The 15,331-nt window shown below is 43.8% G+C and overlaps 1 protein-coding gene and 1 non-coding gene across 2 annotated transcripts in view; both read right to left on the minus strand.

The window, feature by feature from the left end:
* UBE2D1 (ubiquitin conjugating enzyme E2 D1) overlaps window positions 1-1,406 on the minus strand; it is a 35,114-nt gene extending 33,708 nt beyond the window's left edge. The window contains exon 1 of the mRNA XM_003783645.3: window positions 1,153-1,406. Within this exon, the coding sequence (XP_003783693.1) occupies window positions 1,153-1,176 (24 nt within the window). The 5' untranslated portion in view covers window positions 1,177-1,406. The remainder of the gene's footprint in view (window positions 1-1,152) is intronic.
* An 8,608-nt stretch (window positions 1,407-10,014) lies between these two features.
* On the minus strand, window positions 10,015-10,154 carry LOC111723148. The gene has a single exon (XR_002771748.1). It is a non-coding gene; the product is annotated as a small nucleolar RNA SNORA7 (small nucleolar RNA).
* Between the last annotated feature and the right edge of the window lie 5,177 nt (window positions 10,155-15,331).

Genomic DNA, 15,331 nt, shown 5'->3' on the forward strand with positions numbered 1-15,331 from the left:
ATTTTTGCTGAACATATATTACTGCTGTAACCACTCATGGAAAAAGTTGACAAAAAAACTTGGTAGGCATCCGATTTCTTCTGAAATCAATCATGAAACACACTGTCCACTGTTGTCCTGACTTGCTGAAAGCACTACCCACTGACCAACATATTCTCAAAGTTCCCAACACCGGCTGTAACTGTAAAACCTAACACTTGGGTCAGGGAACAAACCAACAAGTAAAAAAAGTGAACCGAGAAATCTCAATTCTGTGCGACGTTCACATCTGAAGTGGTTGCAGTAAATAATATGAAGAGAAGGCAAGTCGTTACACAGAGCTGGGATGGATAAATATTTGCTGAATGAATACGTCCGCTTCATCCCCGTTCTATACCCATGTGTCAAAGCATCAAAACAATTTAATGTGTGGCAGTTTCTGTTGTGTCTCAAACTTTACATATAAGTTTATCATGAGGGTAAAAAAAAACCTGTTTGGCTTGACTCACCATGAATCACAGCCAGGAGGTCATCTTGTTGTGTATCAGCAACTATGTTTTCACTACAGCTATGTGACCTGAAGTGGCAGCAGCAGAGGTACCAAAATAGAAGAGGCAGGAGCCTTCTCCTGGCTTCTCGGCCGCAAATGGGCTTTTCCAGCCCATTTGGGCAACTGAGCCAGAGCCAACCGCAGAGGAGAGAAAGAACCAAGCCGACAGCTCCGCTGAGAAAGGCTGCAGGCCCACCACACCTTCCCTGCCCTCCCGGGGAGCCCGGGAAGCAAGAACACAGAGGGCAGGTTTAAGAAACAGCGTGGAGAAAACACAGCACCACAGGGGTCAAAACCAGCCCGGTGTAGGGCAGAAAACAGCCTTGACCGTGAGGGACAGATTTCGGGAAGGTCTGGGCACCAAGGCTCTCCATCCACCCCGGGGCTCCGGGAGCGGCCCCCTGCTTTCGAGCACCCCCGGCCACCCCCGGGACCTGTCCCTGCTCGCACCTCACCTGTCGGGTGTCCCCTGGCCCTGCCCGCGCCCCTGCCCCCCTGCCCCGCCCCGGGCCACTCTTCTAGCCCGAGCCCCCGTGGCACGTCTCTAGGGACCGGGAGCCGGGTCAGCGTGGGCAGGGGGCCCATGCCCGCCCCGACGCCTCAGGCCGGGCCCCGGCACTCACTTTCTGAATCCGCTTCAGCGCCATGGGTCAGGGAGAGCGGTGGGGACACCGGCCGGCGGGGGGCGGCTGCAGGGATCGGGGCGTGGGTCGTCGCGGGCTCGGCTCGCTGGCTGCTCGGCTGGCTCAGCCCGTGGGTCCCCGGCTCGCCGCTGGCTGGCTCGCTCCGGGCGCCGGTGCCTGTTCCGTGTGCGCCCGAGCGCGAGTGTGCGCGAGTGTGCGGGCGGGGACGCCGGCGAGACTCTTTTGTTTCCGCTTTTGCTTCTGGGAAGGAGCCTGCGCCCTCCCCGCCGCGCCCCGCCCCGCCTGGCACACTGGGAAGTGTAGTTCCCGCCTGTCCTCGGCCGCGGGCCCCGGGCGCTGGCGAGTGACCAGTGGCTGACCTCGGCCGGCCAGGCTGGGATTTCCGCTGTCGCGGTCTGGAGCTGGCCTCCGCAGTTTGGTTTATAGCAATTTACTGAACCTGCGGCTGCACATCTGTAAAATGGGGTCGCAAATGACCTCCTAACGCACTTAAAGGAATTTCTAAATCTTCACAAGTTAATCGTTATTTACCCCATAGGTGCTACAGCGGATCTTGTTATTTTTACCTTTGCAGACTTCACCATCTGGTCTTAAACAAATGAATTGCCTCCATTTCTCATCCTGCACACATGCACCTGTACACCTGTTAAGACTCCTTACTTACCTCCTTAGTTCTTATTTCGGAGAAAAAAGTGCCTCCTCTGTCCAATATGCAAATCTTGCCTTGCCTGTCCGCAGGTGTGTCGCTCCTCGTAAATTTCTGCCTTTTGACTCTGAATTCTGAGGTTCATTCGCACCTACAGTCTAGTCTCCATAGCCCACTAAGGATCCACACTCCCTCAATTCCTATGCACTACGTACCCATTAAAACTTGACTTCTACTGAGCTTCTAATTACCAAATTCAGTTCTTTTTCTTTTGGGGGGGTGAGGGTGGGGGAACAGAGACTCACTCTGTCACCCTGGGTAGAGAGTGTCATGGCATCATAGCTCACAACAACCTAAAACTCTTGGGCTTTGGCAATCCTCTTGCCTCAGCCTCCCGAGTAGCTGGGACTACAGGCGCCGCCACAGCGCCCTGCTAGTTTTTCTATTTTTAGTGGAGATAGGGTCTTGCTCTTGCTCGAGGTCTCTAACTCCCGATCTCAAGGGATCCTCTAACCTCAGCCTTTTGGAGTGCTAGCAGGCTTGAGCCACTGTGACACGCCCTTCAGTTCATTTCTTATCCTGGGCGACATTTTTGAACCATCTGATTGCTAGCCACACTTCCGCTTTTCAAAACATTCAGCACCCCTGGCTTCCACAGCACCGCGGCAGTGGGGTCTTCTCTGCCTTTTTCTCTTCTGTCATTAGCTCCTCTGCTCAAGCATTGGAGTGCCCCAGAGTTCTAAGCCTTGTCCTATTACCATCAATATCTTTCTAGGAGATAGACTTTCCGCCCTTGTCTGAAGTGGGAACCACTTGGCGTAGTCTGAGGAACACCGGCTTTAAAGACTGACCATTATCTCTCTGACTCCTACCAGCTGGGTCACTTAAACTCTTTAAAGGGCCTGCTGCGGTGGCTTGTAATCCCAGCTCTCCCGGAGGCCAGGCGGAGGCAGGTGGATTACTTGAGCTCAGGAGTTTGAGACTAGCCGGAGCTAGAGCAAGACCCCGTCTCTAAAAATAGCTAGGGGTTGTGGCCAACGCCTGTAGTCCCAGCTACTTGTGAGGCTGAGGCAAGAGGGTCTCTTGAGCCCAAGAGTTTGCAGTTGCTGTGAGCTGTGACGCCAGGGCGCTCTACCAAAGGTAACAAAGTGAGACTCTGTCTCAAAAAAATAAAAAAATAAAGTCTCTAATCCCCAATTTCCTCATCTACCGCAGAGATGATTGTCCTTAGATGTACTATGGTAAGAATTAACTGGTAGTAAAGGAGTGGGGGAAGTATCCGGCCATGTATGTCTCTATTGTTTATATTACCTGGCTGGATACTTTCTGGGAAGCGCTGGTATATAATGTTTCAGTATAGTATTAATATGTTGAAAGTACTCTACAAACATTATTTCTTTACCCTATTTTAGCTATACAGTGATGACTATGAAATCTCTCTTTCCAGCCCAAACTCTCACTGTAGTTTCAGTTTTACATTTCCAAAAGCCTACTGGACATGTCTGCCTTCCCTCCCCTTGGCCAGCGGGCAGTCTGTTACTGAAAGATGAGGGTGGGGGGAGAAGTCCAGGAAGTCCAAAACAATAGCTACCATGGCATCCCAAAGACTTACAAAGAACCAGGAACAAAAATCCACTCCTGTAACTTAAAAGAAAAATGCAGTATGGAATAGTGAAAGAATAATGGAAAAAATTAACAAGACCTAAAACTTAACTGGGAAGTCCAGCCCAATTAAGTCTTATCTGTAGCTTACTTTACTTTTCAGGCAGTCCTGCTTCTCTCTGCACAGTGACTTACCGTCCTTTCTCCAGTTAGGCCTCAGCTTCTCTTACACCCACTTTGAGCTTGTCATAGCCATTACTTCATTCTGTGATGACCTTTGTGTTGCTGAATGACCAAGCCATTGGTACTCCCCAACTCATCTCCCCAAAAGGAAGAACCTCAATGATGCAACTACGTTCTGTAAATTGTCAGCTAGTGAACAAAGTATGGATTGATTATTCTTGGGTCACTGTAGGTAACGGCCCATAATCCAATCAACTGTGGAAAGTTTGGAAGTAATATTGGGCAAAGCAGCTTCTGGGAAACACCAGCAACACCCTGTCACCCTGTAAAAAGGCATATCCGGGCTAGCTTGAAGCACTGTTTTTGTGCTCCAGGAAGAACACAACCTCCACATTGCTCTTCTTTTTTAAAGGTAAGCAGAATTTCACAGTAACACTTCCAATTCAATTCATTTAATGATAGAGTCTATGACAGAAAAGCATATAATTTATCCTGGGCACTTGTGTGGGGTGGGGTGAATTATTTATCAAAGTGAACATTAAAAATTAAATTTTTAGCTAATAAAGTTTCCACTCTGGGCATAGTTTATTATTTACCAACTGTAATTGTTAAAGATCTTATTATGCATAACATTTAGCAGGCCCAGGCTGGGTTTGAACCTGCCAGCCCTAGTATATGTGGCCGGCGCCCTAGCCACTTGAGTACAGGCACTGAACCAACTCTTAACACTATTGTATAGAGAATAAGGCAGTTAGAGATATCCTTACTCTAGAAGTGTAGATATTGAGCCTGAAAAAAAAGAGCTTTTAAGTAGATAGACCCTCCTATATAGATTTTTAGGTCCTATTAATTAAGTCTGTCCAAAGCACAGTGTTCTCATTTGTTATTTTGATTTTACAACTCTGAGATAGAAGGTATTATTATTACTATTTTCTTTTTACTTTTTTTTTTAGAGACAGAGTCTCACTTTATTGCCCTCTGTAGAGAGCTGTAATGTCACAGCTCACAGCAACCTCCAACTTTTAGGCTTAGGCGATTCTGTTGCCTCAGCCTCCCGAGCAGCTGGGGCTACAGGCACCTGCCACAACACCTGGCTATTTTTTTGTTGCAGTTTGGCCGGGCTGGGTTCAAACCTGCCACCATCAGTATATGGGGCCAGCGCCCTACCCACTGAGCCACAGGCTCTGCCCTTATTTTACTTTTGAAGAAACAGTGATGATATAAAGCAGTTTATTAATGGTTACATAGCTAGTGAAGGTTAAAGCTATATTATATGACTTCTCAGAATTTCAGCCATTTTTCCCCTAATATTGGCTATGAAAATTTGAAATACTCAGTTCACCAATCCCAAGTATAGTAGAATCCATAATATCATTGTACTTTAAAACTTACTTTAAGGCCAGATATAGTGGCTCATGCCTATAATCCTAGCACTCTGGGAGGCCAAGGCAGGTAGGTTGCTTGAGCTTAGGAGTTCAAGACTAGCCTGAGCAGGGGCAATGAAGTCGATTCTAGCTTTTTTCCTTTCCTTATTTTAAATTGTCTTTTCTGACAAATAGAATATGTCTCCTATTATACTTGGAATATTTATTGGTCAGGCAGGGTGGCTCACACCTGCGATCCTAGCCCTCTGGGAAGCTGAAGTGGGAGGGTTACTTGAGGCCAGAAGTTTGAGACCCCCATCTCTACAAATTTTTTTTTTTAATTAGCCTGTCATAGGGCCACCCTCTTGTATTCCCAGGTACTCAGGAGGCTGAGGCAAGAGGATTGCTTGAGCCCAGGAGTTTAAAGTTGCAGTAAGTTATGATGATACCACTGTACTCCACTTAGGATGACAGAGCAAGACCCTGTCTCAAAAAAAAAAAAGAAAGAGAAAGAATATTTACTTCAAAAATTGGAGTTGTGCTTCCATAAGCCAAGAAACTCCAAGGAGTGACAACCATCAGGAGCTAGGAGATAGGCATGGGACAGCTCCTCTCTTGGAGCCTCCAGGAGGGAACCACCCCCATCTGCAGCTTGATTTCAGACTTGTAGCTTTCTTTCAGAACTGTGAAATGATAAATTTCTGTTGTGTTAAGCCATTTTGTTTGTGGTACTTTGTTACAGCGGCCCTGGGAAACCACTGCAGGAGTGTATTAGGAGCGTAAGTACACCACACCCTGCTTCCCCCAGCCCTGTGGACTTACTTCTTACCGTAGTTAGGCACTCGGGGCTATTGTGTTTCTTCCAACTCTGACATAGACACCGACCTTACTTGGCTCCACCTGTTGGCGCTAGGTCTGAATTATTTAGAAAGAATTGGAAAGTGATGGGGAAGAAGAGGATGATGGTAAGGAAAACCCTTTAGTAGCTTTTTAGCTAATGCTATGCGCTTTGTACTTTTAGTATTTCCTCTAGGAATTAAAATATGCATGCTAAATGATCAGAGTCTGTCCAGAGTTTATCTAACTACTTCACATAAATGTAAGAACCTAAAATGCATCATTCCCCATTCTTTGTGCTATCGTTATATTTTACATATACATACATTATAAACCCCATAACACATGTTATAATTTTACATTAAGCAGTCAGTAAAAAAGATAGGCCTTGTTTTGTATTAACCTGGGTTGACTTGGAGAACATTCTTTTTAGTAAAGTATCATAAGAATGGAAAAGCAAGTATCCAATGTACTCAATCCTAATATGAAGCCAGTAAACAAACAAATACACACCCACACAAGAGAAAAACTCAGTTTAATTCAAGGTGGGGGGAGGGAGAAAAGGAAATAAGGGAGGGGGATTGGTGTGCTCCTAGCTGATGGGCACAATGTAAGGGCATATGGCACATCTCTGGGTGAGGGGCACAACTACAACAGGGACCTTACCTAATAAATGCAAACACTGTAACTTAATGGTTTGTATCCTCATATTAATCTGAAATTAAAAAAAGATAGTCTTTTATATTTGCCCACATAGTTGCCATTTTGATGCCCTTTATTTCTTCATGCAGATCTGAGTTTTCATTTGCTGTCATTTTTTTCTTCATCTTGAAGAACTGAAATCAAGGTATTGGCTGGGCTTCCTTCTAATCTGGACCTTAAGGTCCTCTAAACTCATTCAAGTTGTAGGCAGAATTCGGTTCCTTGCAGTACAGGACTGAGGTCCCCTTTTCTCGCTGGTTGTCAACTGGAGGCCACCCTCAGCTCTAGAGACTTCCTGGGGTTGCAGCCACATGACCCTCTCATAGTCTGGTGGTTTGTGTCTTCAAAGTTAGCATGACACTGTCTTTCTCCAGTCTGCTGTTTTACAGTTTTACATAACAAAGCAATTAAAAGAGTGACTATTCCACTCTATTCACGGGTCCCACCAACTCTCAAGGTCAAAGGATTAAACAGGACAGCAAAAGAAAATCACAGCAGCCTGCTATGGTGGCTCACACCTGTAGTCCTAGCTATCTGGGAGGCTGAGGCAGGAAACTCACTTGAACTCAGGAGTTTGAGACCAGCCTGAACAAGGGCAAAGACCTTGTTACTACTTAAAACAAAAAAATTAAGTAGGTCATTGTGAAGAGTAGGGCCTGTAATCCTAGCTACTTGGGAGGCTGAGGCAGGAGGATCCCTAGTGTCCAAGAGTTTGAGGTTGCTGTGAGCTATGCTGACACCACTGCAATCTACTTGGGGTGATAGGAAAAGACTCTTTATTTTTAAAAAAGAAAATTATACAGAGATTAACTTCCACATTTTCCTTTACTTCAACCTCTAACCCATTTTCTTCTTAGTTTATAGAGTTCTACGTAGAGGGACTAGATGTTTGATCCCCATTAAACTATACAATTACAACCAAACAGCATTACTTAAACACCTGCATAGTACTTTCTAATAGGAATTCATTATAAATCTTTTCTCTGGGAAAGATGTTAAAACTTTTCTTGGAGAGGGACACATGATGGTGGTAGGGTTGGTAAAATGGTGGCATTTTCAGAAATGGAAGATGAGATAAAACCACACTCTGACAAGCACATTGCTAGAAAATTGTGACCTGACCTCTAATCTTTGATACAACAAGGAATATTTCTCTATTCTCAGCTCAGCCTTTTCCCTTTAGATCAAAGGAGCATCTAAAAGACATGGCTTGATTTTTAAATCTATTTAATAACCATAAAAGTTAGGATATCTGATCTATTGATTTGCTCAAGCTCTAACCCAAGACTTTGCACTTTCTATTTGAAAAGGTGACCCAGGGGGGGAAATAATCTGAGCCTGTGTGAAAGGAAGAGTCGGGTAGACAGGGTCACGTGGGGCAAGGTGTCTGAAAACTAGGGAGCTTTCAAAAAGTCCAGATCTGTAACCCAACCAAGACTTGGACTCTGAACCTTAAGAATCTCCTGAAGTGAGATGGTTCCTTCTTTCTCTGCCTTACCACTCTCTGTCTTTATGTGAGTGTGGGGGCAGGAGCTGGGACATTCTATAGAAATAACCCATCATAGGTCAATATTCTGAAAAGCTGGTGTTTAGGAACCACAGGAAGATTGGAAAAGAGAGGTCACCAGCATGCAAAATAGGGGTTCTGCCGGGTTCTGCTAAGAATACAAGTGTCACCTGAAGCCAGTAATTTTGAAACTACAGTGCACAATCCTGAATATGTATCAGAATCAACTAGGGAGCTTAAAAATAATACCCATGCTCAGGCTTCAACCAAGGCTAATTAAATCAGACTATGTGGCAGGCTCTAGCAAGGGTTTTTCCATAAAATTTCTTTAAATCAGCAGTTCTCAAGTTTTATCATGCTCTCATTTTTTTCATGCAAAACATTTATTTTTTCTTAATTTCAAAATATTAAGGAGGTAAATGTTTTTGTTACATGGATTCACTGTATAACATTGAAGTGTAGGCTTTTAGTGTCCCTATCACCAGGATAGTGCTCATTATGTCCCACAGGTAGGTTTTTATCCCTCAGCCCCCCCACACTCTTCCCCTTTCTTGGTTCCCAATGTCCTTTACGTCTCTTTGTGCCCACGTGTACCCATCATTCAGCTTCTACTTATTAGTGAAAACATCTGCCATCTGTGTTTCCATTCCTGAGATACTTCACTTACGATAATGGTGTCCAGTTCCATCCAAGTTGCTGCGGAAGATATTATTCTATCCTTTTCTACGGCTTCATAGTACTCCATGATGCACATATGCCACATTTTCTTTATATACTCATTAATTCATGGACACTTAGGTTGATTCCATATCTTTGCAATTGTGAATTATACTGCAATACACATTTGAGTGCAGGTATCTCTTTGATAAAATTACTTTTCTTTTTTCTTTTTATGTTACTTGTTTTTTTCCTTTTGATAACATGACTTATTTTCCTTTTGGTAGACTTCAGTAGTGACATTGCTTGATTGAATGGAAGGTCTACTTTATGTCTTTGAGGAATCTCCATACATGTTTCTATAGAGGTTGTACTAATTTACAGTCCCACCGACAGTTCCTTGTCTGTGGCTCTGCACCAACGTCCATTGTTTTTTCTGACTTTCTAACAATCGCTGTTCTGACAGAGGTAAGGTGATAGATACCTCACTGTGGTTTTAATTTGTATTTCCCTGACAATTAGTGATGTCGAACATTTTTTCATAACTTTTGGCCATTTGTTCATCTTCTTTTGAAAGAATTCTGGTTCCTACGTTTTGCCCCCTTTTTGAGGGTTAGTTTGATGTTTTCTTGCTGATTTATTTGAGTTCTTTGTAGATTTTGGCTATTAGTCCTTTGTTGGATGTATAGTTTGTGAATATTTTCTCCTATTCTGTAGTTTGCTTGTTTACTGTTTTATTTCCTTTGTTGTATAGAAACTTTTTAATTCTCTATCTCTCTCTTTTCTTTTTCTTTTGTGAGACAGAGTTTTGCTCTGCACTCTAGCTGGAGCAGTTGTGTAGCTCACTGCAACCTTAAATTCCAGGGCTCAAGGGATCCTCCTGTCTCAGGCTACTGAGTAGCTGGGACTATAGGCATGCACCATCATGCCAGGATGATTTTTTTTCTTCAATTTGTTGTAGAGAAGGAGATCTTACCATGTTGCCCAGGCTGGTCTTGAACTCTCAACCTCAAGCAATCCTCCCACCTTTGCCCTCCAGAATGCTAGGATTACAGGGGTGAGCAACTAAACTCAGCTTATTGTTTTTGCCTTTGGGGTCTTAGTCATAAAATCTTCACCTAGGCCTATGTCTAGAAAAGGTTTTTCTACATTTTCTTCTAGAATTTGTATGACACTATGCCTTATAGTTAAGTCCTTAATCTATCTTGAATTAATTTTTGTATATGGTGAGAGAGGGGTCCTGTTTCATTTTTGTACATATGGCTATCCAGTTTTCTCAGCACCATTTATTTAATAGGGCATCTTTTCACCATGCTCTAAAATTTTATTTATTAATTTTTTTAACATGTTGTGGAATGTCTTCCAATCACCAGCTACAGAGCAAGCTGGGAGTGAAATGGATACCTCCACTAGGCTTGCTTTCCCTCCTGCTTCTGAAGCTGGCGGAACACTAGGGGCTCTCCACACGCGATCCCAGGAGGTCCATACTCTAAAATTTTAAATGCGCATCAGAGTTTCACATTCAGTAAGTCTGGAGTGAGGCCCAAGAAGTTGCATTTCTGACAAGTTCCCAGGTGCTACTGATGCTGCTGGTTCTGGGACCACACTTTGAGAACCACTGCCATGGATCTTTGTTGTTCAAAGTGTGGTCCATGTACAAGGAGCATCAGCATCACCTGAGAACTTACTGGAAGTAGACAATCTTGCACCCCACTCCAGACATGCTGCATCAGACTTCGTAACTTACTAAGATCCCTAGGGGATTCAATAAACATTGGAGTTTGAGAAGCACTGTGCTGGACGCCAGTGATGCATAAGGCACTTCTAAACATGCAAATTTCCTTTAAAGAGTCTAATTTAACAAGTCTTGGATGAATCTCTGGTGTCTATACTCTTGAACAAGCTTCTCTGGAAGTTCTGCTGTGTGTGGACAGGACTTTTGAAAACCTCCACCTTGAACAAATCTTTAAATCTGTCGATGCTCCAGTTAATTCATCTACATCTAATGCAATAAATGTATTTGTTTAAAGGGAATAGGGTTGAAACATGATGCCCTTCCAACTCAAAGATTTGTAAAACTAAATAACTAATTTAAAAATGTTTTTTATCAATCAAAGAAACCTAAACACTAAGCTTTATGCTTTGAGATTGGTTTAAACTTTTCAAAACACTTCACATGCATCTTTGTAACCTGGAAATACGTGTGCAACACAGAGCAGTTCAAAGTGTTCATTTAATCTCTTACGCTTTCTCCCAGGGGATGGTTTCAAAATATGGTTCGTGGTCAATGGCATACTTAATTCAAAAATGTTATTTAATGTCTACCAGATGCCAGGTACTAAAGACACATGATGAAGAAAATAGACAAGATCCCTACTCTCAAACGGTTCATCAAAATCCTGTGGGCCAGGGAGGGAAGTGCCAAGGCTTGCTAAAAATGCAGACTTCTGTGCAGCAGCCCCTACTCACAATAAATAATCCTTGCCCCTAGGATTATTTATTTTGTGTGTGTGTGTGTGTCTCAAAAGGTTGGGGGCCAGGTTTCCTTTATTCTTTCATTTTTATTTTTTTATTGTTGGGGATTCCTTGAGGGTACAAGAAACCAGGTTACATTGATTGCACTTGTTAGGTAAAGCTCCTCTTATAAATGTGTCCTGCCCCCAAAAGGTGTATCACACACTGAGACCCCCACCCCCTCCTTCCTTCCCTCTCCTGCTAGGATTACTTCTATTTGGGGTATTACACTGTGCTAGGTGGTAAGGAATATGAAGAAGAAAGATTAGACATCCTCTCCCATCTTTCCTAAACTTACAATCTTCATGGGAGGAAGATATAAAAAAAAAAGCAGTGCAACAGAGGATTCATTCATTCTTTCAATAGCAACAAGAAAGTTTCCTGAGAGCCAAACAAATGATGCAGGGAATAAGAGCTAAAGGTGTTCAAAAAGAACATCAGCAGGGCGGCGCCTGTGGCTCAAAGGAGCAGGGCGCTGACCGCATATGCTGGAGGTGGCGGATTCAAACCCAGCCCCTGCCAAAAACTACAAAAAAAAAAAAAAAAAAGAACGTTAGCATGGACTGGAGGATGTGAGAATTCTGTAGAAATTGTAGCACCTAAATAGGAAGAAGCATTTGGATAAGCAGAGGAATAGGTGAAAAAGTTTCTAACATAAAGAAATGCACATAGAAATAAACATAAAATATTCCACTAGGAGGTCAAGGTTCTTGTTGGGGACCCACCAACCTCCCAAGTTCCCCTGGTTTTTTTTTCCCCAGACCCTCTTGGAAACTTATAGCAAGTTTCCTATTTCTTCTTATATTCCCTAGATTCCCAGACACTCTTACTCTGAGGTTTTTCAGGAAGAATTTTAATATTAATAACAGTAAGTAAACTCATGAAGTTAACACATGTAATGAACCGTAGTGGCATGGCAAACTTATAAGAATTATTCAAAGCAAATATACCACAAAACTATTAATAAAGTTGAAAAGAGCCAAGTATGGTGGCTCACACCTATGATCCCAACACTTTGGGAGGCATAGGCAGGGGAATTGTTGGAGGCCAGTTCAAGCCTAGCCTGGGAAAAAGGGTGAGACCTTGTCTCTGAAAAATTAAAAAATAAGAAGATTAGCTGGGCCTGGTGGTGCCCACCTGCACTCTGGCTACTCATGAGGCTGAGTGGGGAGAAACGCATGACCCCAGGAGTTTGAGGTTACCGTGAGCTATGATCATGCCACTGCACTCTAGCCTGAGAGAAAGAATAAGACCATACCTATAAATAAATAAATAAATAAACAAATAAATAAAAGATAACATACAAACTTGGGGAAAATATTTGCAAATTACACATCTGATAAAGGATTTGTATCCAGAATATATTAAAAAAAAACTCAAAATATAAAGACAAATAATCCAATTTTAAAATGGGCAATAAGCCAGGCACTGTGGTTTACACGTGTAGTCCCAGCTACTCAGAAGGTTGAGGCAGGAGGATAACTTGAGTCTGGAAGTTTGAGGCTGCAGTGAGCTATGATCAGGAGCAAGACCTTGCCTCTAATAAGTAAATAAATAAATAAAATGGGCAATAAATTTGAATGGCTATTTTTTCAAAGAAGATATACAAATGGATGACAAGCACATGAAAAATTAAAGAAATGCAAATGAATGAGATAATACCTTACATTCACTGGGATAGCTGTAATCAAAAGGACAGACAATAACAAGTGGAAAGGATATGGAGAAACTGGACCCCTCATGTATTGGTGGTGGGAATGTAAAATGGTGTAGGTACTTTGGAAAACAGTTTGGCAGTTCTTCAGAATGTTAAAACCTAAAGTTATCATATGACCCAGCAATTTCATTCCTAGGTCTCTACCCAAGAGAAATGAAAAGATACAACCCTACAAAAACTTGTACACAAATGTTCATGGCAAGCTGGCTGTGGTGGCTCAAACCTGTAATCCTAGTACTCTGGGAGGCCGAGGCTGGAAGATCACTTGAGCTCTGGAGCTTGAGAGTAGCCTGAGCAAGAGCAAGACCCCATCTCTACTAAAATTTGAAAAATTAGCCAGGTGTGTTGGCGGGCACCTATTGTCCCAGATATCTTGGAGGCTAAGCAAGAGGGGGCATTGCTGAAGCCCAGGAGCTTAGGTTGCTGTGAGCTAAGCTGAGTCTGTGGCACTCTAGCCCATGTGAGAGAGTAAGACTCTGTCTCTAAGTGGAAACTACCCAAATGTCCATCAACTGGTGAATGGAAAAACAAAATGTAGTATATCTAGACTATGAAATATTATTTAGCTATAAAAAGGAATAAAGGACTGATATATGTTGCAACATGGATAAATCTCCAAGACGTTGTTAACTAAAAGTACCTAGTCAGCCAGGCCCAATGGCTCATGCCTGTAATCCCAGCACTCTGGGAGGCCAAGGCGGGCGGATTGATTGACCTCAGAAGTTCCAGATCAGCATGAGCAAGAGTGAGACCCCATCTCTACTAAAAGTAGAAAAACTAGCCTGGCATATGAAGTCCCAGCTACTCAGGAGGCTGAAGCAAGATTCCTCAAACGTAAGAGTTTGAGGTTGCTGTGAGCTATGATGCCATGACACTCTACCCAGTGTGACAGAGATTCCGTCAAAATAAATAAATAAGTAAATAAAATAAAAGAACCCAGTCACAAATGCATGATCTCATTTGTGAAAAATTTTCAAAACAGGCAATGGACATTGGAGTTGAAAAGTAGATAGTGGTTACCAACAGCCAGGGAGAGGGAGGTTTGGGCAGGATAAAGAATGACTGCTAATGGGCATGCGTTTTCTTTAAGGATGATGAAATTGTTCTAAAATTAGATTGTGGTGATCGTTGCAGAACTGTAAATATATACTTAAAACCACTGAACTGGCACACTTTAAACTTAGGTCGTGTAATTATATCTCAGTAAAACTTTAAGAACATGTCAGTTCTGTCCTCACTGGGATTTAAAGCCTCAAACCTCATCACCTTCACTGTCCTTCCCCTGGATTCTTCCCACGGATGGCCCCATCAGTAGGTTCGTCTCAGAGTTGCTGTTTTGATATTGCTATGCCTTCAAGAAGAAAGGAAGGTCTCAAAACCCTCCAGCCTCAACATCTGCCAAGCAGAAGTTCTCTGCCCTGGCATCAGAACAGCTAGAGTCACTTTTTAGAGACCCTGGTTGGAGCTGGGGGTACAGAGAGTTTGGTCTGCCATCTCATCAGTAGGCCAGGCCATGGTACCTCCAGAGAATGCTGCCAACTCCACTGGCTAGACTCACCTGCCCAGACTCACCTGCTCTGCATTTGGGGCAACCCCCAAGGGAAGGAGCCAGGCTCTCCGTGACTGTCAGTGAGCAGCAGTGAGCAGCCTGACCTTCTGGTCACCCGGCAGCAGGACTGGCAAACACCCAGACCAGCTTGTTGAAGGGGCCACAAGGATTCCACTGCCTTTCAGAATCTCAGATTTCCCTGCAGGATACAGAGCAGCTCTCGTCTACATGTGGACCGCACAATGGTTGCTGGGTCATGATGAGAGAAGAATGGTCCAGAGGAAGAGGCTGAATTAAGCAGGCTGACAGATTTAGAGAAGGCTGTAAGTGGAAGAGGCGAATAAAGAGCCCTTTGGGACTAGGCCAAGACATGCTGACCAAGGCACATCTGATAGAATGAAAGTGATAATCAACAGTCTGTTTACAAAGACCTTGGAGGAACTGACACACTGATCTGGCCAGAAATTCAATGAGAGTAGAATGAAAGGAAGGGTTTGGTGAAAAGATTCAGGCATTCCTGGCTGAAGGTGACAGGATGGAGCAGGACATTTGCCAGGAGTCCAGCGCTGTAGTCCATGAACTTGGCCCTGGCCAAGTAAGACTGTAGTGAGTGGCTGCCCACAGGGACATCACCACCAGCTCTGCCTGCTTTCTCAGGTACTGGAGACTGATGGTGGAACACCAATTTTGTTTCTCCTCCACTCTATTAAGAAGTGTGGGCTCGGCACCTGTGGCTCAAGTGGCTAAGGCGCCAGCCACATACACCTAAGGTGGCGGGTTCGAATCCCCAGCCCGGGCCCACCAAACAACAATGATGGCTGCAACCAAAAAATGGCCAGGCGTTGTGGCGGGTGCCTGTAGTCCCAGCTACTTGGGAGGC

Source organism: Otolemur garnettii, unplaced genomic scaffold, assembly GCF_000181295.1.
Source record: "Otolemur garnettii isolate 467f Iridium unplaced genomic scaffold, OtoGar3 scaffold00008, whole genome shotgun sequence".
Classification (NCBI taxonomy): Eukaryota; Metazoa; Chordata; class Mammalia; order Primates; family Galagidae; genus Otolemur; species Otolemur garnettii.